Genomic DNA, 26,231 nt, shown 5'->3' on the forward strand with positions numbered 1-26,231 from the left:
ATTCAGTCCCTGCTTGTGCTTCAGCTTTCAGAATCAGTGCTCCGTTAATGTGGGGATGCCGTTTGGAGCGAAAGATGCGCCCAGAGTTTTCACGAAGATAATGAGACGGGCGGCGTCATATATCAGAGAAAAGTGGAGAGGGAAGCTAGTGATATACCTGGACGACATTCTCCTCATGCACCCAGACAGGGATGCATTGAGATTGATCTCACAGGAGATAGCCCAGTTCCTGAGGAATCTGGGCTGGATTCTGTCGGAGGAGAAACTGAAGTTGGAACCCACAAGGAGCGTGGAGTTTCTGGGATGGTTGTGGAACTCAGAGAAGATGGAAGTGACGCTCCAAGAGAGGAAGAGAGTGCTGCTCCTTGAGAATGTGCGAACCTGGATAACACTGGCAAAGAAGAAAAAGAGACAAAAGACGAGGGACCTGGCAGCACTCCTCGGGAGGCTGAATTTTGCGAGGTTACAACACCCACCAGCGAGCTTGTGGATGAAGCGCATGCAGTACGTGCTGAGGCAGGCAATAGCCCTCAGAGGCTGGAAGGGAACGGTGATAGTCAGCCCAATGATAATGGGAGAATTAACACACCGGAGGAAAACCCTTCTAGAGAACAGACCGAAGTGTCTGAGGAGAAGAAACAAATCAGCAGAGCTGACAACGGATGCGTCAGAGCTGGGTTGGGGTGCAGTATTAACAATACCGAGGGAGAACAAAGAGGAGAAGATATATGTCCACGGGAGTTGGACCCTCCAGGAGAGTGCGTTAGCGATAAACGAGAAGGAGTCCAGAGCAGTGTTGAGGACACTAGAGAGAAAGGGAGCATGGCTGCAACAACAAAAGATAGACCATATTCGTCTGAAGACAGACAATATGTCCACGAGATGGACAATACAGAGGAAGAAGGGAGCGCCATCGCTCATCCCAACACTGAGAGCATTGGAGAAGAAACTGAACAGCCTGGACATTACGATACAAACGGAACATCTCCCGGGAGAGCAGAACACGGAGGCAGATGCACTCAGCCGAATGGCGAAAAAGCCGGACTATGCACTGAGGGGGAAGAAAGTCGCAGAGATAGTACAAACAATCGCACCGAGAAAACCAGATACAATTTTAGAACAGATTGCACCGGTACCCTGCAGAAGTACTTGGAGACTATCCTCTCTGAGAAGGAGGAGAGAGAGAGAAACACCAGAAGACGACACAGTGCTAGTCCATCCGTTCCTGAGAAACATTGGACGGACCCTGAAAGAGAAGATGAAGGAAGCCCAGAGGGAACTAACGATTCTGATTCCGCCAGCCTGGCGGGGGCAGACCTGGACCCCGCTACTGCAGCATGGGCATTCGATAAAGACCCTGGGGATCTTTCAGGAGTGCATGATACCGGGAGCGAAGATGAGAAGGGAAGGCTGGAAACTACCCCCAGGAGAGGTGATATCCGTCACACTGGAGATGAGAATATACAAGGAAGAGATCTCTTCCTAACACGGGGAGAATATGTGGGAGCTAAGGAAATAGCAGCAGCAATACTAAAAAATCAGAAGAGTGAAAGAGATACATGGAGAGCCCTGCGAAGATTCAAACAATTCCTTGATAGGGAGAGCATGGATGACACTGACCCCCTCACAAACAAAGACGCAAAATGGATTATAGCGGAGTTTACCGAAACACTTTCAAATACTAACCTGTCGAGTGGAGTGATTTATCAGACAGTACGGAAAGTACTGGATTCCATTAAACTTTTTGGTAGATCAAGATTGATCGAAAGGACATAGAAATATTTCAAAAGACTTATGTGGAAGAGAAGCCAAGAAGGGGCAAGCGATATAAGTTGATGTGGGACTTGACAATCATTACAAAATGGGCTGAAATCACCTACGACGTAAAAGATACACGAACACTCCAGAGGAGAGCCCTCATCCTCACCATGATTTTTGGTGCTTAAAGGCCAGCTGAGCTGGAAAGAATGAGAAGGGAGACAACAACATTTAAAGATAACTCTATCCAAACACAGGTACGAACCAAGACGTCGGGAGGTGAGATTATCAAAGTTATAATACGGAAACACCCCAACCCACGTATCGATGCGGTTGTAGCGCTCCAACGCTGGATGGATTATACAAAAACAACCCTTAGAGACGAACATGTTTGGTTCGATATCAGAGAGAGGCAACCTGCAAACTTGCAGAGGATTAAAGAAGAATTAGTGGCTGTCTTGAGAGAGAACGGAATACCCGACACATTTACCGCGTACTCGATAAGACACGCAGTGATTACACACTTAGCTAGACAAGAGGGAGCGGACTGGAAGGCGATCAATGTGTATGCGAGATGGGCGCCGGGTTCGAGAGTGACCCAGGAATATTATACCGTGTTACCGGTGCAAGACACGAGATGGATCCTGGAGACAATAGGTGTATCAGTACTCCAGAGGGGAGAAGATCACAAGCCAGATAAGAGCGGAGATTCGAAGGAGGGGACGCTGGAGATAGCAGATGCAGATATGAAAGATCGCACAGAGGAAGTACCCAAAGCGGGATCTGAGATAGGGAAGAAGCTTACGAGAAAGCGATCAAGAGGTAGAAAGAAATTGCCGAGTGGAGAAGAAAACAGAGGCGAAACGGCTAAGTCACGAAACTCAGCATCCCGACAATCGAGTTGCCAGAAGACACCCTCCATAATCCCCAACAGCATCTGTGAGCTGACGGGAGAGAAGGATCCAACTCCGCCGAAGAGGAGGGGAAAAGATCGGAAGAGGCGTAGCGGAAGGAGTATTGGACAGATAGGAAATGACACTGAAGAGGCAAGGGCCAAATCGATGTCGCCTCAAAGATATCCCAAGAGAGAGCGGCTTTAGAGCAGGAGGTCCGCACCACTACACACACTCTCTCAACTCATCCGCCGCACTTGAGCGTGCTAGGCAGGAGGGTTTTAGATCACACATTCGGAAAGAAAAGGGATTTCGAGACTCATTATCGAGGAGCAAACCTGCTCCTTGCGTTTGTAGATTCGCTCCATTGCGAATTGATAAAAACGCAGTGAGACAGGTTTGCTCCGAGATAATAGGAAGGCGGATGGAGAGACGATATGCGGAGTGGTGCGATGGTGAGCCAGAAGGGTGTGGGAAGATGACTAGAAAAAAGGGCGAGATATAGAAGGAGAGAAAGAAAGAATAAACGCCCAAAGTGATTAGTGTACAGCTAGGATCTGGAAATATACAAATAGATTGGATAAACAGTATTAATCAAAAGCCTTCTCCTTAACACGAGAGCGATTGGTTATAACACAGAAGAGTCAGAGCAATCCACACAGTGCGCAATGATAGAGTTTGCTCTGCCGATGTAACAGAGGAGCGGGAGGCAGAGCGTAGCACACGCAGTTTTCTTTTCCACGCCTCGCGAAAGCGAGAGTGGTTTTTCTTTCTGCTCCAGGATTACTCGCCTCACCGGATCCCTGCACAGCCTGCAGGTGGGAGCTCCGAGGGGCAACGTCCCCTGCCCTCTGGTCTTCGTGACCAAGGCGAAAAGGCGAAGATGGTGGTGAAGTGAAGCGGACAATGCATTATTTATTTATTTCTTTATTTTAATGTTATTGTTTTGTACTTCTATCTCGCCCTTTTTTCCACGTCATTTGGGATTGGGCGAAGTTTTCACTTAAACCGCCCATAAATCGTGATCAACACTCATTATCTCTGAGCAAACCTGTCTCACTGCGTTTTTATCAAAACTTGTTTTTCTAATTGTATTTTAATGAGAAAAAAAAAACATTCAAAAACAAATTGACATTTTTCTCAAATCACAAACAAAAATAACAAAACAAACAAAACCGTCAGTTGCTCACATCTCCTCAAACAAATGTTTCCATTATTTCGATTTCAAATAACGGCAACGATCATCCTTTGACCTGTGAGCAGCTGATTGTGATCATCAAATCACTCCCATCCCAAATAAAACAAACTCCTCTTTTCAACTAATTATTAATATCCACTCATTCTTTGAAAAGAAAAAACCACAACCAAATTACAGAACACATCTCACAAACTCTTTCACAAATTCTTCGATGCAAAGAAATATCTCATTCTCCTTTGATCTCTCTCCTTTTTTTTTGTTTCACATTCTCCTTTTCCATCTCACTTTCACCGCTCTTTCATCTCCTGCTTTTCTGTCTTCTTTGTCGCCTCTGATGTGTTCTCAAAAACTGTCGAATAGCCTTCTTCCCCACTCACAAGACTGCCTTCCCTCTCTCTCGTGCTCCCCCCGTCCCTTTCACAGATCGCATCCGACATCGTCACAATCACAGCCCCTGCCGGGAAATGCCCATAAAACTCCCGCTTCATCTCGCTCAGTGTCGGACGATCGTTCCAGTCCTTTCCCATCGATGACCAAACAACCTCATACAGTTCACTCCCTCGGATCTTCTCAACATTCGGCCTCTCTCCTTTCGATATCTTATCTCCTGCCACCTCTGCCTCGTATTCTACAAACGGGATATCCAGTGTCAGACACTCCCACACCATCATCCCAATCGAGAATGCCACCGACTCCTTTGTTGCTCCCATCTTCTTGTTCATCAGCAGCTCAGGCGCCTTCCACCTCAGACACTCCTTCCTGTTGTCTTCACTATCCTCAAACGCTGATGAAGGTGGTGGTGAGTCGGTGAATCTCTCGCTCATCACCGAAACATTCGATGAGGATGAAGAAACCATGGACATCGAACAGATGGATGATGAATCGGAATCATCTGAAGATGAGCAGTCTGAGTGGAGGGCAATGCAGATCACCATGTGCTCTGAGAACAGCACAATGTGAGGACTCAGATTGGCCAGCGAAGGCAATTCCTTTTCTTCATCAAATGAATGAAGTGCTCCATTCGCCACCCAGAACAGGATTTGAGCAGCTGTCATTTCCCTCTCCTTCAAACTCCCAATTGCCATCTCCTTCTTCTCATTCCTCCCATGAAGCAACATGAACAGTGAATCCCTCAGATCCACAATCAGTTTCTCATGTGGAGATGAGCAGGCCATCGCATCCACCAGATTTGACATTGACGAAGTGGTTGGACACAGATCCTCCCCACGAACAAATGTGGAATCTGAATCAGTCGTTGAAGTGGATGAAGTTGATGAAATGGAAGGCGATGTAGTTCTCTTCCTTATCTCTTCTTCTTTTTCATCAACCTTCTCCAGCATCCATTCTGGGATCTTGTCCGAATCTCTCCCCAGGATGTATTCAGTTGAACCACTCTCAGACAGAAGATGCTCTGATGACTCTGAATGTCCCAAGCTTTTCTCATGCACTCTCTTCTTTATCCTCTCATCGTTCTTCTTCTCTGCCTCTTTCTCTGCTCTCCTCCACTGCTCCTCAGGTGACATCTCCATCGTCATCATCTCAAACGCTTTTGGATCCTTTCTGATGTTGTCATTCACAATCTCTTCCAATTCCTCTTTTCTTTCCTTCACTTTCTTCCACCGAACAACCAGAACAATTATGACCACAAGCAGTATTATAACAACCACAACGCAAACAATCAATAACCAATATGATTTTCCTTCTTTTCCTCCTTCAACAATTCTGTCATCTCCCTTTCCTTGAGTTTCACTTCTGTTCTTCAGGATGAAAGAATCAGTCGATGAAGGAGATTCTTTCTTTCCAAACAGAACACTCACACTCACTTCTGTCTCTTCTCCTGCATTGTTTATTGTTTCAATGGGAACTTTTCCATCCACTTCATTTTCGGAGACATATCCTTCTTCATTGAATTCATATCTTTCCACAACATCTTCATCACCAACTTGTTTCACAATCTTGAACGATACGTTGCATGGAAGCAACAGCTTTCCTTTGAACCTCAGAAGAAGTTCTGCACCCATCTCTTCCATTTCGACTATTTCCAACTCTGGAATGAAGAAGGATGACAATCTCTCGGTAACAATCCCGCTCAATTCACATCCTTCATTCAATATCCAAAGAGATGAATCATCCTTCAATCCATCTCCTCCTTTCAGACTCATCACGTTCAACACTCCCGAATCAGAGCAGAGAATGTTTCTTCTCAGTGATGGGTATTTTGTGAATCTTGGATTGTTATTTGTGAACAACCCCATTTCAATGACAATGCTTCCTCCGCTAATTGCAAGTCCACCTTCTGGTGTATTTGTTATTGCTGAATCTTTCATTTTCATATTGCAACTTATTGCTTCCAAAGCTGATCCATTCCACTTGCATATCTCATTCTCGTTGTCATTTTCATTCAAAATTCTCTCCTTCATAAATTCTCTTTCATTCGTGTTACCATCAAAAAGGCAGCTCTCAATCACTGTATTTGCACTCTCCATCGCCAAAATGCATTTTCCCTTTCCTTCTCTATTTATGACAAGAATATTTCTCAATGAACAATTCGTTAGCTGCACCATCTTTTTCATTTTCAAACATGATATCAACGATTCCCTATTATCAGATGAAGTTATATTTATTGCACTCATTTTTTCTATTGTCAACTGCTCTCCTTCAACTGTATTAACAAGGTTTGTCCCCATCGCGAGATCGAAAAAGTCACACGAAATCAAGGAAAGGATTGCAGATTGAAACATACAGACAGCCGAATCAGACAGTGAAAGATCTAACACCACACAGCCCTCAAGCATGCATTCACCTCTCTCAATTCGCACAATGCAAAATGGAATATTCGCTTGTGCTTGATCTCCCATTCCCTCTGTGACTTTGGTGCTGAATGTGCAGTTTGTCACTTCCAGCAATCCTCCTTCAGGGAAAAGAAGAATAGAATGAAGTGAAGCAAACTCCGGCTCAAACACAAATTTCAGTCTTGACATTGACACAGCGCCTGTTGTTTCTATCAGAGCCTCTCTGGAACATTTGATTGAAGAGCACACTTCCACATTGCACAATTCTCTCCCTCGAGAACTCAGACTCATCTCTTCCAGCCGCAATTCCCCGTTGATCACACTTGCTCCATCTGCAAACACAAGGCTCATGAACTCTGAAGTCAGGTGCATCAGCCCATAATCAATTGAATAGCACGGAAGAGTGTACGTGCCACACTGGCGCTCATTCGACCCATTCATGCTCGACACAATAATCGTATCGCTCTGATGGATTGTGATGAAATCGATCAAGTTTGTATCTCCAGTGTGCTCAGTCACATCAGCCCCATATATCGCATTCAGCTGAACATAATACTTCTCTCTCAGATCGAAATGAAATTGCGTTTCGTTGATCTGGCTCGTGATGTTATAGCACTCGACAAAAATATCGTTCCCTACGCCTGCTGTGTTTGCACTCCAATTCATCTTCTCAAACACAAAATTCAGCCTTCCTGTTTCTCTGCTCCTCAAATACACTCCTCCTCCTTTCCCTTTCTGGCTGCAACAGCACCGACTTATCGTCGACCTCGAAATGCGAAATGCCCCAGACCCACTTAACACAAATAGCATCACTCCGCCTTTCTCACATGCTTCTGCTTTGTTGTCCACAAACAAACTGCCCTCAATTCTCAGCTCAATCCCTCTCTCTCCTTTCATCTCACACACGCTTGCTCCATCATCGCTTTTTTTCATTCCCACAAACGAGCAATTCTCAATCAAAATGCTGCTCATTTCTTTCCCATTCTTCGTGCGCATTTGCTCTTCAGTTTCCTTCACTGTGAAAACACATCCTTCTGTTTCATTCAGAGATGAGCAATGAACACTCTCCATTGTGCAAGCAACACCAACTTCATTGATCACAAAAACACTGCTTCCAACACTGCTGGAGTCCATCAACAAATCTTTCACAACCAGTTCTCCTGCATTCATCTCCACAAACACGCATCTGCATGAAGCGCTTTGCTGAGCATCTGAGCGAAATGAGCATCCAGTCATTTCCAACTTCCCAGCTCTATTCACAACTGCAGTTCTGCAAGCATTATCAATTCCAGTTCTCAAGTGAAGTGCAATGTCTGTGAACGAAAGTGTTTTCTGATTCACCAAATAGCAATCCAGTCCATCTTCAACTGCATTCTCCAAAAACAGCACAGCCTTTTCATTTTCTTCACCCATTGTCTCCGCTTTTTCAAACTTGAAGCTGGACACATTGAATGAATCTTGAACGATGGTTGATCCTTCAATCTGAATTGTTTTCATTTCTTCTCCGTCTTTCATGTTTTTCATTCCTTTCCAAAGTGTTCTGCATGGATCTTCCTTGCTTCCACATCGGGCCACATCAAATCCATTCGATGAGATAAATATCTCAAATGAGCTGTATGGAACGAGGAACATAAACAAATCTTTGTCTGAATGAATGTTGTCGCTCCCAACAAACAGCAATCCGTCTTCCTTCATCCACTCATAATCAAATCTGAATGTATCTACCCTCACCGTGCTGTTCAAATCAGCTGCCAAAATAAATATATTCTTTCCTATTTCTGCTCTGTTCTTGTCAAACTTCACACCAACATCCATGAGCAAAGGCATGCTGTTGCTGCAATTCTGGCAATTCAAAAACAAAAACCCTCCTCTACCGCGATCAGCTGATAGCGAGCAGACTGATGCATTAATATCCTTGATCGCAACATATTCTTCTTCTTTCAATATCACATTCATCACACCACCTTCATTACTCTCAGTATTCTCTATTTGAGAGAAGTTGCAGCGTTCAAGCTCCAGCGAAGATGAAACCACAAACGGAGAAATGGCAAACAGACAACATTGCAATGAGCACCCTATCATCGAGCATGTCCCATTCGTTGTTTTCACAAGCGAGAATTCAACCACGTCTGTCACCATCACAGCAAAAGTGCAATTCTCAAATCGAAGCTTTCCACTCGACAAGATAAGTGACATCAATTTCTCCTCAAACGATGAAGGAATTTCAAGCTTCAGCGAAAGCAAACTGAGTGAGTTGCTCGAAGCAATCACTGAAATCATGCCACTTCCAGTTGTTGAGCTGGCAAAGTGAATGAGCTTCCATTTCACCTCTTCCTCTTCATTCACATGACCATCAAAAGCCACCTCTTCATCAAACATGAAGCAATCTTCAATTCTGTTTTCATCCATCACAACAAGTCTCCTTTTAGCTTCCTCTTCATTCCCACCAATATGGTTAATCCCACTCCACACAGAACAACAAGGAAAAATCTCGCTTCCACACCCAGCTGCATCATATCCCTCCGAAGACACAAACACTTCCTCCGCCTTTCTTTCAACAAGAAACAACCGAAGATCCACACTTTCTTCAAACCGATCTTGATCCCTTCCTTTCATATCAACCAACACTCCTTCTTCGTCTTCATACTCAAATCCAAACCTCGCGCTTGTCACCGTTTCGTTCAGTTTCTTGCATGAGACAAACAAATCCTTCCCTTCAAACGCTTGATTGCCTTTGAATCGCACTTCTGAAAATCTGATGTTGTTCTCGCTTTCATCCAACACATCCAAATACACTCCTCCTCCTCTTCCTTCATTTTCATCTGCTGCACATTTCAGAAATGATACAGCTTCAACTTTGATTTGATCATTCATTCCCAATTCGCATCTGATGCATCCACCTCGCATGCTTTCAGTTTGAACATCCTCAAAAGAGCTCTCTTCATTGATGCTCAATTTGGCTCCTCTTTTTGACACAAAACATGAGCTCAACCCCACAATGCATTTCGTAACTGTTGAATTTTGCAAGGACACATCAGATCCTGCTTCATTCATAACAAGTCCAACACCGTTTGTATGCATATCATCGATTGTGCAGTTTTCAAAAGCTGTGCTTCCACCGCTGCACACTGCAATCCCACTTCCTGCAAAATGCACTCCTTTCATCACAGCCCTGTCAAAATGAACGAATCCTCCTTTCACTGCAACAATCCATTTCCCACATTCATTTTGCGCATTTTCACAGCCAGAAAATGAACAATCAACAAAAGTGCATTGCCCCACCCTCACTTCCACAACTGACTGTTTTTCTGCTAGATTCATCGGTGCTCGCGGAAGAACAAACTCAAGAACTGAAAAAATCAAATATGTCAATGCCTCTCCCTCTGTTTGCTCAAATTTTCCTTCCTCCCCAACAACCATTTTCTGTGCCTCATCATTCCCTTGCACCGTCAGTGATTTTCCATTTCTATTGATTATCCCATTCACTTCTGCCTCCCCTTCAAGCTGCATGATCACATGCACATCCTTCATCCGAGAAAACCCCACATCAACTGACAAGCACGGATTTTCCTTCAATCCACAGTTCTGACCGTCGTTCCCTGTTCCATCCACAAACATATACGATCCCAAAGACGGGAACAAATAACTTATGATTGACCCTTCCTTGCTTGCATCAGAAAGCTCTTCAACCCACATCAGCTTCTGAACTGTCGCATTCGTAGCTGTTCCATACCATAACGTCGGAAGAAGTATCAGCCACGGTGACTCACACACCAGATACACATCATCTCCCTTTTCTGCCACGCTGTTTCTGAACTCATTGTTTTTCATCGAATATGTGATGTTCGTGCTCTCAAACCTCACATACAGCCCTCCTCCCTTTCCGCTTCCAGATGGCACAGTGCACTTGTCCATCTTATTGCGCTCATACACAAACCTCCCTCCTTCTCTCACAATCATCACTATTCCTCCTCCCATCGAACCATCTGCCTCACAACCACACTTTTCAAAAGTGCAGTTTGTAATCTCAATGCATTCTCCATTTTTCACATCCCCATTCATCACCCCTCCATTTCCATTATTTCTCGTTATCTCCAAAAATGTGTTGTTCCTCATCGTCAGGCTCGCTCCACATCCCTCCTCTCTATTTCCAATCACAATCATATTCCCATCAGGAAATTCTGTCTCTTTCAGCATTGAGTTTGCAATCACTACTTCCTTCCCCTGCTTCAATTCCACCACACTCCCTCCTCCTTCCCTTGTAGTATTCCTAATTGTCACTTCATCAATCAGACCTTCCACACCAACCCCATCAATCACAATCATCCCTTTTCCAAGTGTCTCAAAGTTGAAATATTCACATTTCACCATCTCAATCTTTCCTCCTATGCAACAAACACATGTAACTTCAACTATCCCTTCTTCGGCTGAAAATGAGCATCCTTCAATTCTCAAAACATTGCCACTGCACAGAAACACACTTTCCTTTGTCGATTCTTCGAATCTTGAAACAATAAATGCCAAATTGCAAAACTTCACATCTTGCATTGTTTCAATCATGCTTTCCTTTTCCCTATCACCTTCTCCTGATTCATTCACAACAACTTGCTGCATCTGCATCTCTCCGTCAATTATCATTGCCTGTGAATCAACAACAATTTCTTCTTCAATTGAAAAAGGCGACAGCAGACGCAACACAGCCAATGATGTTCCAAACAAGGCTTTCCCTGCATATTTCAGTGTGCTGCACGGAAAATCAAAATACCCACATTTTGCGTGATCCATTCCTCCATCTCTCCCATGAACATATCCAATTGTGGGCTTTTCGCGAAACAGCACCACAAGCGGAATCAGCCGTCCGGCATTTTCATTTTCCATTCCCATCAACTCTTGCAAGTCCGGATTCTTGTCAACTTCAACATCAAACGAAAAATTGAATGTTGTTTCATTCATAAGCTCTGACAAGCTCTCACACTCAATCATCACATTCTTGCCTCCAAAGCTTGCTGAATTAGCTGAGTCATCTGATCCAAAAGTCAACTTCGTCATTACAAAATCTCTTCCCCCTTCTTCACACCTCAGCATCACTCCCCCTCCATATCCTCCAACTGATCCTTCACCAATGGCTGAACACTTCCCAAAATATGTCTCACACTCCAAACTTCCCAGCCGCATCACTCCTGTTCCTTTCAGCACCACGCTTATTCCTCCCCCGCATCCCTTTGATGTTCCACAGCCTTCAATCTCAACATCATAAATACTCATCATGCACTCATCACCAATCACTCCATTCACAACACTTCCATTCCCTTCCAATTCATTCACTCCCTGAAATGAGCTGTTTGTTATCGAAAGATCCCTTCCTTCTCTGTCACAAATGAATCCGCAATTTTTGTTTCCACAGCTTTGTGCTGTCACATTAGCCAGCAAAAGTGAATTCTCAGATGCATATTCAACAAGACCATTTGCATCTGTCATCTGCGCATCACTGATAAAGACACTGTTCATCAATGCTTTTCCATTTCCTTTCAAGCACAGGATGGGAGCTGATGCAAACTGCACAGCTTCTATCCTGAATCCGACCATTGAAAGACTTCCACTTTGAAGGTGAATGAACGAATAATTGCACTGAGTCACAGAAGGCTCGCACTCAATTGCACATTCTTCAATTTGCAGCTCTCCACCAGCTCCTGATACTTGAAACACACTTGTTTGAGCAGATGGAAGCGATCCAGGAAGAACAAGCACAAACAGCTCAAACATGACTCTCGAAAATACTTCAATCACACATTCACTTTCAGTCTCATTCCCCTTCATTTCCATCCTCGTTCTTGTTGCAACCCCACAAAACTTGTATCCTTCACTTTCGTTCAGAATCACATTCTCTGAAAATGAATACGTTTCTCCAAATCGCACTTTTCTTTCTTTCCCCATCACTCTCTTCAATGCATAATCAACTGTTTGGCACCTGAACTCTTCAAATCCGCACACAACAACATCCACTCCACTGTTGCTCATGAACATCGCCTCAGGATCGTCTATAAGATAATATTTCAGTGGAATGATCAAGTCTCCCCACTTTGAGTCAATCCCCATCGCCAACGAGCTGAGATCAGAAATGTGAATTGGAAATTGAATCTGTTCTTTTCTCACACTTGTTGCCAAATCTGGAGATAACACAAACAGATCTGCTCCATGCTCTGCCTCGTTCAATCTGAAAACAAGTGTTTCTGACAGCTCAAATCTTGCCTCAGAATCCAAAAGATGAAGAAGCATCCCTCCTCCTCGCCCATTCGTTCCGCTTTCTGAGGGTGCACTGCATTCTTCAAACGTAGTCGATGAAACATTCAGCTCGCTCGCCTTACCCAGCACCGCACACATTCCTCCTCCTCCATTTCCATTTCCACCCACTCTGCATCCTTTCAATGAGCAGTTCTCAACATCAACAACAAATCTGCTTGCCTTATCTGTTTGAAAAGAAACGCAAGCACCACCCCCAGATGTTCTCGTGATGTTATCAAATGATGTGTTCTTCAGCTTCAACAACGAGCACGCCTCAATGTGAATCATTCCACTCTTCTCCAAAGCACAATTTCCTAATGAACTATTTTGTATTGCTGCTGAACTGCTTGTGGTCATTCTGATCACTCCTCCACTCCCGCTTGCTCTCACATTATTCATTGCCAATCGATCAATGGTGCATTTCGCACTTCCATCCACAAGCACCATGAAACTTCCAAGCAACACATCTCTCTCAGCACCACATCTCAGCCTCAGTATCTGCACATACCCACCGCTCGCTCTGATAAATGCATACCCAATCTCATTAGCATTGCCCATCCCATCAATCGCACAGTCAATAATTCTCATGTCTCCGGCCAACGAATATACAAATGTGGAACGCCCTGAAATCGATTGCCCCAGCTCAAAGGTGATGTTTGTGAGTGTTGTCGTCACATTGTTTTTCACCAACCAGTCGTGCTCTTTTGGTTCTGTTGTCTCCACTCGCAATCCAATAGCTTTGTCACTCGAATCCATCTCATATGACTGCTCGCTCAAAGTTATTTCCTCCTCAAATCCAAATATACCCGCAAGCCTCACAACTCGTTTCGAGTTGGGAAACCGATACTCAGCAGCTTTTTCAATTGTATTGCACGGGTAATCAGCAAAACCGCACAGTCTGAAATCATTTCCATTTGCTTTCCCACTCACATATGCTGGTGATTGAAAAGTTCGCAGAAACAAGGCAAGTGGAATGATCATCTCAGGATTATCTCTTTCAACTCCGCTCAACTCACTGAAGTCTGTCGCATTAATCCCAATTTGGGGATGAAATCCAATTGAAGTGCTGTTGATCACAGCTGACAAAACCTGTGCTTCCACAAACACATTCTTTCCCTTCCAGGCATCACATCCATCAAAGAAGCAAAGCTCAATCCTGAAACTGCATTCGTTGCTCAGGCAAGTCAGATGCATCGCCCCTCCTTTTCCTTTCTTTGATTCATCAGCAGGCGATGAGCACGATTCAAACATGATATTTGAATTGTCTCCAATTCGCAATTCGCTTCCTGTTTGCATCGAAATATGCATCCCTCCACCATCGCCATTTGCACAAGAGCAGCTTTTCAGCGTTGTGTTTGATAAGCCAAAAGAGCACTCAGAATCCAATGAACTGGAGAAAATAGACCCACTTCCAGTGGTTCTTGTGATATTCTCAAAGGTCACATTCACTATTCTCGGTGAAATTGTTGAAGATAGTTCAACTTCACTGAAGATTGGCACTGAAAGAACCATATTCCGAATCTCCATATTTCTCAGTGAAATGCAATTCATATTCAACACAAATGGTGATGTATCTATTTCACTCCCTCCTGACTCAGATCCTGGGGATAAAATGAGAACATCAGACAAAGAAAGCACTCCTGCGGAAGAGCTCACCACAAAAAGTCGTGGAGATGGATGTGCTGTTGAATCATGTTGGATTTGAATTGCTGTTATCATCAAACTCCCACTCGACACGCTGAATAAAACTGAAGAGGCTTCCAAGGATTGTGTTCGAACAATTGAGTTAAGATGGCTTTCCCCAGAAACTTCAATGTGCTTTTCTCCACAGTCAATCGAAACAAGCGGAACAAACATGGAAGCCAACAGCTTCACTCCTTGAACCGTGGCATATCCTGAATTGCTCACAGCTCTTTCAATCGTTTTGCAAGGTTTGTCTTCCGATTTCCCACAAAGCAACTCAGCATCACTTCCGTTGCTGGAAACATAACGCTTCAGCAACCCCTTTCCAAGCCAGAAATCATAATCTGTTTGACTGCTATTAAACCAAATTCTTTGGCATTCCGTGGTTGTGAAGGATAATTCAAATGGACAGTCAATCAAATTTGGATAAATAACATAAACATCATGTCCATTTCCATTTCCTGCTGTATTTCCATCAAAAAAGCAATATTTCATAAAAATAAAATGTTCACCAATTTGCATGCTTTTGTACTGATATATTTGAAATGCCCCACCATCATTTCCAGCAATATTCCCCTGGAAGGCAGATTCTTTCAACATAAACGAAGTGTCAATTTCGTATTCCACTAATAAGGCTCCTGCGGAAGATCCTGCTTTGTTCTTAAAAAATGTGCATTTATCGACTAAAAATGGATCAACTTTCATTCCATCTCTACCAAAAATCATCACTAACCTCATAGCACCTGCATAATGGTCGCTAGAGTTGCAATTATCAAAAATACATCCAGAGATCAATATAAAACCCTCTGAAAAATTATGACATTGAAGAGCACCAACTCCGTTTGAAGTTGAATAGCAAAAAGAAAAAATTGTATTTTCAACAGTCACACCACAAGCAGCTTCTGCATATACAGCACCAATATGAGGAGCTGTGCAACTTCACGTATACATGTTGATAATTGTTCATAAACAAACAAAATGAAGAAATATCATCAAATGAATTAAAAGAAATGGAAAAAATTATAGAATGAAATTATAAATCTTTATAATTCGTTAAATTATGTAAAAAGCATACGAAATAAACTCACATCTTCTTACAGTTAATTGAACTTTCAAATGTGACACATAAATTCCTCCACCATAATCGAAAGAAATGCATCCATCAAATGTATCGTCTTCAAATGTTTCTGACTGTGTCAGAATTTGATGCCCAGATTCTCCTGAATAGAGTGCATTAGCATTTGCATTTGCATTTCTGATGCATCGTTGATATGTGTTGTTGGATGAGCACAATGTTGTGCCTTCAGTGTTTATTGATCGAATAACACCTCCATAAAACACGTCGCAAACTTCACAGAACGAGCATCCTGAAATCGAGTTCAAACTCTCTGAAATAGAAGAAGGAATTCTGATTGTTTGTGCTGAAGCGATCGAAATGTTACAAAAAGAAGATCTTTCCAAGTCCACATTTTCCTTTCCTGATGAAGAAAGAAACGGAGAAGATTGCAGTTGCAGAGACGAAAAAGCAGAATTCGATATGCTCACTCTGTTTGATGTTTCGTGTGTTAAAAACGCTTCAGTTGGATGGGAAGCTATCAATGAAGGAATGCATTTTTCAGCAGCAGATGTTGTGAGTGAAATGTTCTCACAACACAAACAACCACCAGTTTGCGCGAATGGAGGAATGCATCTTTTTGCTGAATGTTTCATCGAGCAACAGCTCAAAGACACAGAAGATTCGTAGATGAAAAACACTGAATTTTTCTCTCTTACACAAATCTCAACATTCCATACTGAAAAAGTGGAATTCATTATGTGCATGCTCACATCAATTCGAGTCGAACTCCCGCAGCTTTGACTCTCTCTCCCATCATTTTTCTCCATATCCCCTGGTGGATTGCCGTTATTGTGCAGCATCTGCAAAGAATTTGGGGGAATAAATAGAAGCAAATTTGATGTTTCCCTTGCTTCCTCACTCTCCTTTGGCCTGAAATTATCCGTCATACCTCCACATGTTGCCATTTTGGTAATAAAAGGCAGAAGCACAACAAACAGATAATTTGATGCTTTCATGTTCAAGAAAGCGCTCTTCAAAATCTTGAATAATTTTGATCATGCCCATAACTACAATTACGATGCATTTTCTCCCTTTCTTGCTTCAACATCGGATTTTGTTGCTTCTCTCTTCTAATAAAGCAAAAAGGATAAAATGTTATCTTTATGAAGAAAAAATATTTGAAGAATCCAAAAATAAAAAAGAGTGAATATATGAAAGATAAAAAGAAAAAGAAAAAAGAGAAAAAGAAAAATATTTCCATTGCATACCCTTTTAATCCACATGAAGTGTATTCTGAAAGGATGAGAAATGATCCCAAATCGAAATAACATTGAATAGATTTCGCAAACAAATGCTGGAAAAAACATGGAGGAATTGAATTCCATCATAAGAAGCAAACTCTCCAGCAAAAGGAAAGATCATGAGCGTTGAATCGAATGAACAGGGGAAATGTGAGTTAAAAATGAAGATGCGCTTCGATTTTGCAAAAGATACTCAAAGCTGTAAAAAGGCATTGTTGATCGTTCGAAGAAGATGATGATTGAGAAAATTGTGCCTCTTCCACTCAAATCTGAAAAAATGATCTTCTGAAATCACTTTCCTTCAAAATTCCTTTCCATTTATTTTTCAACTTTCAACAGACATTTTCTTGCATTATTCAGTATTTTTCTTCTTCTTTTCTTTTTCTGTTTCACTGTTTTACTGTTTCCTTTTTCCTTTTTCCTTTCTTCATCAACAATTTGTTCATCTTCTTCACAAGCATTCTCATCATTATTTGGTTGCAATGTCTTCGTACTTCAACATCTTTGACTCAATGCCTGCATGTTCTGCTCCTTCCTTCTCTTCCTCTTTCGAAATAAACAGCATCCACTCATTCCAACAAAAATCATTTTTTTAAATCTCTTTATCTTGATAAAGTGGTGCATTCTCCTTGAATCTTTTTGATGGAGGTGTTCAGAGCATTTTTCTTGCTGAATCTTCCACATCTCAACTGCTGGGAAGCTGCTGAAAATCGATGTTCAAATAGCTGGTTTAAGAAATGAAAATGTGAGAGGAAACTCACCAAAAGCAGAAAAAGCAGTCCAAGAAATTGAATCTCTTCAATGCATCAGCACAAGCCTTCAAGAATGCACAACGAAAATATCAAATGCTATTGTCATTTATTCTTTTTCTTGGGAAGATAAAATATACCATCATGAAAAAGAGAAGGCAATAATTATTAAAATGCGAGGAAACAGAATACTGAATAAATATTTGAATAATTACTCAAAATGAAGTTCAATGCAAACCTCACAAGTACTTCAAGCAAACAGTTTCTTGCAAATGATATTCAAAATTCGGTTTTCTGAATGCTTTCACCAATGTTGCAATTGAACGGAAATTCAACTTTGCTGTTGCCTTTTGCTTGGCCAATCCTTTCTTATTTTTCTGATATTCTTTTTTATTGTTTCATTCCGTTTTAAGTCCATTTCTTTCTTCAATTTCTTTGATCTTCTTGGAGTCCAATCTGCCTTTATGCTTTTTTCCTCATTCGTCAAACAGCTCCCTTTTCAAAAGTTCTTTTAATCAGATCAAAGATTTCTTTGCTTTGCTTTTCCTTTCGCTTTTCCATTCAAATCATAAACCAATTTCCAAGTTTCTCATTTGCCTAGTTTTTTCTCTTTTGCATCATTCACAATTCTTTTGGAGGCATTCCATTTAATGCCCTTCTTCTGTCCAACTTTGCAGCAAGCCTTCTTCGCGAATGACTTTGAGGCGAAATTTGACTTTTCTTCTGAAAAAGAACTTATCAATGGAAAATGAATAAGAAGAAAACCATTTGCATTCACCAAAACGGAAAATTAGAAATTGAAAAATTGTAATTAAAAGCAAACTTTGATTTCTCAGCCACCAAACGAAAATGGAAATTTGTTAAAAAAAAATGGTTTTTGTCTGATGAAAATGAATAATGTCAGTGATAAATCCAATGAAGATTGCACGAATCAATAAAATTGAAGTCCTGTGATAAAATAGATTTAAAAGAATGCTGGCAAAAGGTAATCCCAAGTGTGCATCTGGATGCATAAGTGCAGAAAACTGATGGAATTCAAGATTCTGAGTTTTGAAGCTTTGACGGATGAGGCTTTCAGAGGAATTCAAAAGAATAATGAGCATTTCGTGAAGTCCACTGCTCTTTTGTTGAAAATACAAATAAACTTTCAAATAGCCCAATATCTGTGATTCTGCATCCTTCAATTGAATCACAGACATTTTCTCTTTTCCTTAGTGTGAGAGACATTTGATTTTTTGTGTGTATTATCGCTCTGAATGACAAATTGTTGCTGACACCAAAATCCTTTTCAGCAAAAAAATGCAAGTTTTGAGTTTTAAGACTCTGTCAGATTTGAAAATGTGTTTTCAATGACTTGTGGTCAATTGCATCCCAGTTTTGAATTTGCCAATAAAGATGATAACGAAAAAAACGGAATAATTTATAAAATTGGTAAAAGATATCTTTCTACTCGACATGGTTCACCGAAACAAAGTCCATTTATGCAAATTGGGATGGCGATTCCATTTTCATGTATAGCAGATTCACTTCCGCTTTAATGGCAAAGATTTTGGTAATTAATTCTGAATGAATTGTTATATTTTATTATGGGGAAATTGAATTTTTTGGATGAAAACCACATTTTTAAAAACAATGAAATAAAAAACAAACGCAATATCCATAAAATGGAAGAGAGAAAACAAACACTAAGTGACGTGAAGAAATAAATTTGTCACGTCCGTCATTAATTTTCCACAAAAAAAAAAAAGAAAAAAAAATACATGATTTGAATAAAAACAAAACATATGTGTATTTTGCATTTTCGAAACAGTGCTAAAGATTCAAATATGACGTTTTTGCATTTATTCAATCTTACAAATATATTTTGCTGTAAAAATCCATTTGAAACAAGTGTTTTTCAGCTTAACTTGAAAGAAAGTAAAAGACAAAGGAAATGAAAAATATAATTTTATTTTATGTAATTGATCATTGAAAAATGTCAAGTCTTTTTTCTGTTGTGTCTAGGGCTCACAAGCCTTTTACTGTTCACTGTTTGCTATTATCTGGTAAAAAGATTTCTTGTAATGTGGGTACACACTTTAGAGTTTTGGATTTGAAAGTTTTGATTGAAAGAACCGAAGGGATTCCAGCTGATGATATACGCTTTATATTTTGTGGAAAATCGTTAGAAAATGGAAGGAAGTTAGTCTATTATGGCATTTGTGAACAATCTGTTATTCATCTTGTTCTTCGATTAAGAAATCATTCATGGAATTTTTGTGAAATTGTTGCGAAAGTACCGAAATATTTTTGCATTCATATTCTGCTTCAAAAAGGAAGATCAAATGAAATTGGTGATACGAATATTCAATCATTTATTCAAGAGCAATTGAACATTAATCACTTTTTTTTTAAAGTTGGTGATAAAAAAGGAGGAAATCTTGAATCCGGCTTAAAACGAGTTTTCGATCCATTTATCAGAATTGAAAATTACGATACGAAATTTTATCTCAGTTCCGAAAGGGAAGGTGCAGTTTATGATTCTCTAAAGCTTGATCCTTGGAAAGTTTTTCATAAAAAACTTTTATCCTTTCATTCAAATTCATTTCAGTTTGATCACATATGCAATATTTTGAAATCTATTTTGAATCATATTTCAAAAGCAGATTGCGAAAATGTGGCAATTAGAGGTAATTTTCGGAATTTTATAGAGAGAATACTTCAGAAAGAGAAGTTGACAAGCAATTACGAATTGGATGAAAAACAAACAAAATTTGTTCGAAGCCTGCAACTGATAAATGATATTCTACGATTCATAATGCAAGCCGTTGTCATGTCCGTCCTTAATAATATTACAGAAACATTTGGTAATTCTGTTAATGACAGGAGAAATGCGGAAAACTCGGCAATTTTGTGGCAACTGGAAAATAGAACCATGAATGACTTGGCATTAAACCCGCTCTTTATATGTTTATCGGAAAGTGGAGTCTATTCGTGGATGTACAACGTTATAAAGTCTTTTAGGAAAAGTGGCTTGCCAAAGGAATTAAAAGCCAAATTGAAAACGCCTGACAGTATATTTTTGACATCTGAAAAAGATGTTCAAAGCGTAATGACACACATGAAGCAATTTGTTCGTTCGTTACCGCCAGTGTTTAGAGAGCTGCTGTTTTCGTCGTCTGTTCTGATAACAATTAGCATTTCTGAGAATGTGGCAGACGTCTGCTCGTATGCATTTGCGTTGGCGTTTTTGTGTGCTGTGATTGAAGATGATGGTTCCTCAGAATTCAAACAAAAATCACAACAACAGCCACATACAGAACAGCCGCCCCAAAGAACGGAATCTTCCTCGCACTCTTTGTTTTTCTCTTGCCATCGTCATGACACTTGTACCGATTGTGATTGCAGATGGGAATTGAGCGATTTTGAGGTTGCTGTGTGTGTACTGATGTTGCAGTCGTATGGCAAAAAAATTTTTGTTCTAAAACAGGTGTTGTCCGATGAGGCAGCAATGCATGTTTTTCAGAAGTGTTTGAGGCTGACCGAAAGAAGAATTAGCGAAATCAATTGCTCTAAAGATGAAATATTGCGTTCATCGTCAGCGATTTCTTCTTCTTCTTCTTCTTCTTCTTCTTCTTCTTCTTCTTGCCCATCGGAGACATCGTATTCAACACTTCCGCCTCTGACAAACCAACCGTCTTCTATTCACCCGACCGTGGCAGTGGCTGCTGCATTGGTGTATTACACGATGATTCGCCGTGTTCTGTTTGATAGCATTGCTGCTTCTGATAAAACTTCTGATACTGTTTCTCCAAAATCTTTGGCTGTCGCTGCGAATGTGAAGAAATTTCTCTATTCACATGTGAATAATATAATTTATGATGTCCGCCTTTTCATGTATAAATTGCTGAAGAAATGTGAGGCCAGAATTAATGAAAGCACGTTTGTTGTCTCTTCAAGTACGACATCCTCATCAGAGTCTGTTCAAATATCGAATGGGGATGCTTCTTCTTCTGCTTCTGCTTCTTCTGCTTCTTCTGCTTCTGTTTCTACTTCTGTTTCATGTTGTCCTTTAAAAGGTTCGTTTCACGAGCAGCTGCCTTTTCTTCGAAGGCTGTCGAGTGCGCAAATAATTGTTTATGTTATGAAGCTTATCACTTGCATGTTGCTGATCCATAAGACGCATGAGAAGCAATACGATCCGCAGGGAAGAAATATTGCGTGGTTGACGGCTCTTGCGCAGATGCAGATGTTCTTTCGAAAGAAAATAACAGAAATCATAAGAAAAAGCAAGGCAAAATCTCAGGCAGCTCTAAAGGAAGTGGAGGAAGAAGGCATTTTCTGCGGAGAGTTTGAACCAACTTTGGCGTGTTTTGGATATAATCATAACGCAACAGCCATTCATTTATTGAGTCACGAAGTTGGAATTACAGTAAATTCGTCAAATTTGTTGTTATTTTTGCGTGGGAAAGATATTAAATATGAGTCTGAGTCAAAAACAGTGGATCCTGAAGCAGAGAGGATTGAGACAGAAATGTTGACTGAAATGAATGCTGACATAATTAACTGTACCAAAATGAAAGGTGCTATTGAAACTCGCAAGAATGAGCCTCGTTCTGTGTTAGAAGTTGCTATTGATTATACTGCTGAGATGGCTTCTGAAGTATTCAACGAGTCGCAAGCACTCGATGGTTTCGATATCATATTCAATATTTGCAGTGCTATTTATCCGGAGAAACACAAAACGTCCATAAACAACGAAAGCCGAAAAAAGTCATCTATTTCTGAGGTTGAAAGCAAGCAGTTGAAAGATTCGCCTTTCTTCATTGAAGAAGTTAGTGCACAACGGATAATACGCGAAGAGTGTGAAGAGAATGGAATTAGCGATCTGTTTCTCCTTTTGGCTCATCTTCCGTCTAAAAATACTTCTCTTTTAGAATCACGTGCATATTTCTATTTCTCTTCAATTGGTTTGGTGCTGTGATGCGATAGCATAGCGCTTTTATGGTATCTTATCAAGCACCTTTTTATCATTGTTTTACGTTTTCGTTTTTCTTTACTTAGATTTGCTTATCTTTACAAATATTTATTAATATGTGAAATAGATTTCCTTCGAAGTTATACTTCGTGTTGAATTCTATTGTTTCAGTTATTTTAAATTTTTATTTGTAGAAATAAATTTTATTCTTTGGTTTAAGACTTTCTTCAAAGGATAAAAAGTGAAATAAACATAATGCTTGCTTACACATTTTTTTTTCAAATTTTTTAACAACTGTTTTTTTCGTTTAAGTTTCAGTTTAAGTTGTGATTTTTCAAATTTCGATTTGGGAAATTTTGATAAATACATCAATATTTGGCATGTTATTTAGATTTTTCTGTTCTAATTTCAAGTTTTGTTTTATGTGCTTTGAAGACAAATTAAGATAGATTTGCAAATATGTTTGAATCGGGAACAACGTTAACATCTTGTTGAATTGTGAATTAACTTCCATATGTGACATTTCAATGAACACATAAAGAATAAAAAATATTCCAATTTTTCAAAAAAAAAAGTTTGTAATTTTCAGAATTTAACTTACCAAATAAAAGCTCGCAAGATTCCTTAAAAGACAAAAAAAAAAAAAAAAATAACAAATAAATATGATTGTAAAAAACAGATTAACAGAAAATACGAAATATTGCTTTTGAATTTTTTCATTTAACTCTTCTTCTAGAAGCTTGTGCAAATTGTTGAAGGCGAGGCTACAATTTTTAAGAAAAGTAACAATAATTCTTAATTTAACAAACAAGCGAAAAATAAATAAAAATTACAAACTGTTCTGTTTATGCTAATATCACCCAAAGGCGAGTTCTGCATCATTTTTATATAGCCCGTGCTGTTCAGAGTCAGAAGGCCAGCAAACGCATACGCAAGAGTCCGTCTCCGCTGTGTAACAATAACCTCAGACATCTTCATCGAATTTGACGGATCAAGAGGATCATCACTTCCTTCTCTTTTAGCTTTCGCTTCCTTTTCCTTTCCTTTCTTTTTGTCGTCTTTGACTTCTTCAGATTCCTTTTCTTCTTCTCTCTTTTCAAACTTATCATTAATAAAATGCATTAGTCCCAAAGTCTTTTCGTCGAACTGCTGGACAGATGGTTCTGGCTGCCTTTCAAAACGATTCTGATGCTGCTGTTCTGCCAATGGAAGAGTATAACTCATCGACGGATTTGGCCTATCAGCAGGGTTCTCAAGAGGGGGTGACAATATGTCAAACAGAGGTGATAGAATCCCATCTTCATGTTCTGCAATTGACTTTTGCTGTTCAACAGCATTGTCAAAATGAGAGCCTCTGATTCCACCAAATGCAGCTGATTGATCCATCTCCTCTCTTCGTTTGCTTGATGCTGTTAATCTTCTGCCGGCGGGCGCTGATTGGCGCAATGGAAAATCTGCATCGTCGAAAGTTTGGAATGTAGCCATGTCAACATCATCTTCATCAGATATTCCCTTTGTGAGCCTTCCTCCAACTTCGCTTGCTGCTACATCTTCATTCATCAATTGTCTTCTGCGAGTAAATCCTGATGATAATGCAAAACCTGCGCTGCCGGGAACGTCAAACGGGGTTGCCTGAAGCTGATCCCCATCAGCAACTCCCTTAATACTTGGCGTTGTCATTCCAGATTGTGGTGTTGTTGTGTGGCTGAATACATTGCGATAATGCGTTCCATCTGCTGCTCCAGGGACAGCTGATGGAGTTGGAGGGAAAGAACGTATTTGCCCTAAAAAATAAATTGAGTTTGTTAAACGTTCATTAAGTATTTTTAAAGATAATATTAAAAAATTTTTAAATGATGAATAAGCAAAAAATTTTGCGTACCAGGCTCAACTTCCTCTCTTGGAAATGCAGGATAAATTGGTTGCTTTATCCTCAGAAATGAATTTGGCAGAAAATCTGAAATTGAATCGGTCTTCAAACGAAGGCCAAGTGGTTCTTCAAACACAGATTTTGAAGTTGTCTCTTCATCAAAAGTTGAAGTCCTGCTTTCAATATCCATTTTGATGTTGTCTGTTTTGTTGTCAACCCCTTCTCCTTTGTGACGTGTTGTTGGTGCAGTGTTCTGGTTATGTTCGCGAAAGATCTGATCAGGAATAATGATTTCATCGTCTCTCAAATTTGAATATTTTTCTTTTCTTGGCTTTTCTTTACCTCCTCCAACGTTTTGCGTCATCTGGCTTTCCGTTCCATCTGAAAATAATGCTGTTCCTGGCTCTCCGAATTCCTCTTCCATTCGCTCGTTTCTTCTTTCTTCATCTTCTTCGGCTATTTGGAATCTGTCCAATGCAGAATCACTGTGTGTAAGTTGAGAAATCATTCGCCTCTTTTTCTTTGATGATTGAGCATCATCCATTTCAAAATCAGCAAACATTGTCATGTCTTGCTCACCTCCATCCAAATCTTCCATCCTTTTCAATGCTCTCTCTGCATCTGCTATTAGTCCAGCTCTGCCACTTGTTCTCCTGCGCTCGATTGTCCCATCAACTGCTTGTTCTGCAAATGGGGAGTTATCAGTGAAGATGTTCATTCCGGTTGTGGCAAGAGACGTCGGTGTACCTGCAGCATCGGTAAATCCAAGCATTGTCATCAAAGATGGATCAAGAAATGGTGTTTGAAGAAGCTTATATAAAAAATTAATTGCATCGTATCATTTGATGAAAAATTCAACAATTGTTTTTATTACAGTAAAAATTTTAAAGCAAATTACACACATTATTTTCTTGATTAATTCCTGAAATTAAAGAAGTTTCTTCTTGTTCTCTTGATGGCTTTTTTCTCATAACGGATTGGCTAGAAGCATTGGACGAATCTTGAAATGGAGATGTGAAAAATGCTGACTGTGTTGATGGTCCAAATTGAATCTGTCTTGTTAAAGGAACTGCATCATATGTCAAAGTCATATTTATCATATCCTCAAGACTTGTTTCTGGGAGTGTAATATGCGACCGAGATGCCACTGTAACATCTGATGGTAAATCAATGGTGGTCGATTGAAATGCCTATAAATAACATTCGAAATAAAAAAAGAAATAAATTGAACAATCATGATTAATGTGAAACAATAAATGAATAATATGAGTATTAACCATGTTTATTTTTGTTTGTAGTCCTCTAACATCATCAAATAAATATCGAACTTTTCGAGAAAATATTTTTACAAGTCCAAAATACAAAAATCCAGATATTCGCACAGAAATAGGAAGATGATCTTTATCATCAGCTTCAACGGGTATTCCACTTTCAATCATCTTGGCAGCTTCTGTGATATTTGTACGTAAAACTCCATATCTATTTAAACTCTTTTCATATGTCGCAGCAAGCCAAATCTTTCCTAAAGGTCTGAAAGAATTTTTGTGAGTAAATTAATTGGTCATAGCAAATGTAAAATACCCTTTTTTCGACAAGTATACAGTCCAAAACACCATAAGTTCAAAAGTTACCTCAGAAAAAAATTTGAAATGATGAAAAGACTTTCAAATAATAAAATGGGATGCATTCTT

General features: G+C 40.1%; 4 protein-coding genes across 4 annotated transcripts; 2 read left to right on the top strand and 2 right to left on the bottom strand.

Moving 5' to 3' along the window:
* Window positions 1-47: 47 nt before the first annotated feature.
* Window positions 48-2,858, top strand: MONOS_2771 (uncharacterized protein; the record flags this gene model as incomplete). The annotated part of the gene is made up of 4 exons (XM_067872719.1): window positions 48-85; window positions 186-355; window positions 401-1,713; window positions 2,016-2,858. The coding sequence occupies 4 exons, from the start codon at window positions 48-50 to the stop codon at window positions 2,856-2,858; spliced, it is 2,364 nt and encodes a 787-aa protein (XP_067730484.1).
* Window positions 2,859-3,712: 854 nt separating this feature from the next.
* MONOS_2770 (uncharacterized protein) lies at window positions 3,713-16,679 on the bottom strand (the record flags this gene model as incomplete). Its single annotated transcript, XM_067872718.1, has 2 exons — window positions 3,713-15,363; window positions 15,682-16,679. 2 exons carry the CDS (start codon window positions 16,677-16,679, stop codon window positions 4,137-4,139), a joined length of 12,225 nt encoding a protein of 4,074 aa, XP_067730485.1. The 3' UTR covers window positions 3,713-4,136.
* A 2,979-nt stretch (window positions 16,680-19,658) lies between these two features.
* MONOS_2769 (putative Ubiquitin family) lies at window positions 19,659-23,244 on the top strand. Its single transcript, XM_067872716.1, has one exon. It carries the CDS (start codon window positions 19,689-19,691, stop codon window positions 22,674-22,676), a length of 2,988 nt encoding a protein of 995 aa, XP_067730486.1. The 5' UTR covers window positions 19,659-19,688; the 3' UTR covers window positions 22,677-23,244.
* Window positions 23,111-26,213, bottom strand: MONOS_2768 (Sister chromatid cohesion protein 1). The gene is made up of 6 exons (XM_067872715.1): window positions 26,122-26,213; window positions 25,818-26,070; window positions 25,443-25,730; window positions 24,553-25,351; window positions 23,508-24,454; window positions 23,111-23,434 (listed from the first exon to the last, which is right to left on the bottom strand). Exons 1-6 carry the CDS (start codon window positions 26,154-26,156, stop codon window positions 23,387-23,389), a joined length of 2,370 nt encoding a protein of 789 aa, XP_067730487.1. The 5' UTR covers window positions 26,157-26,213; the 3' UTR covers window positions 23,111-23,386.
* Between the last annotated feature and the right edge of the window lie 18 nt (window positions 26,214-26,231).

This window comes from Monocercomonoides exilis (genome assembly GCF_001643675.1).
Source record: "Monocercomonoides exilis strain PA203 chromosome Unknown scaffold14-1859848, whole genome shotgun sequence".
In the NCBI taxonomy this organism is placed as follows: domain Eukaryota; phylum Preaxostyla; order Oxymonadida; family Polymastigidae; genus Monocercomonoides; species Monocercomonoides exilis.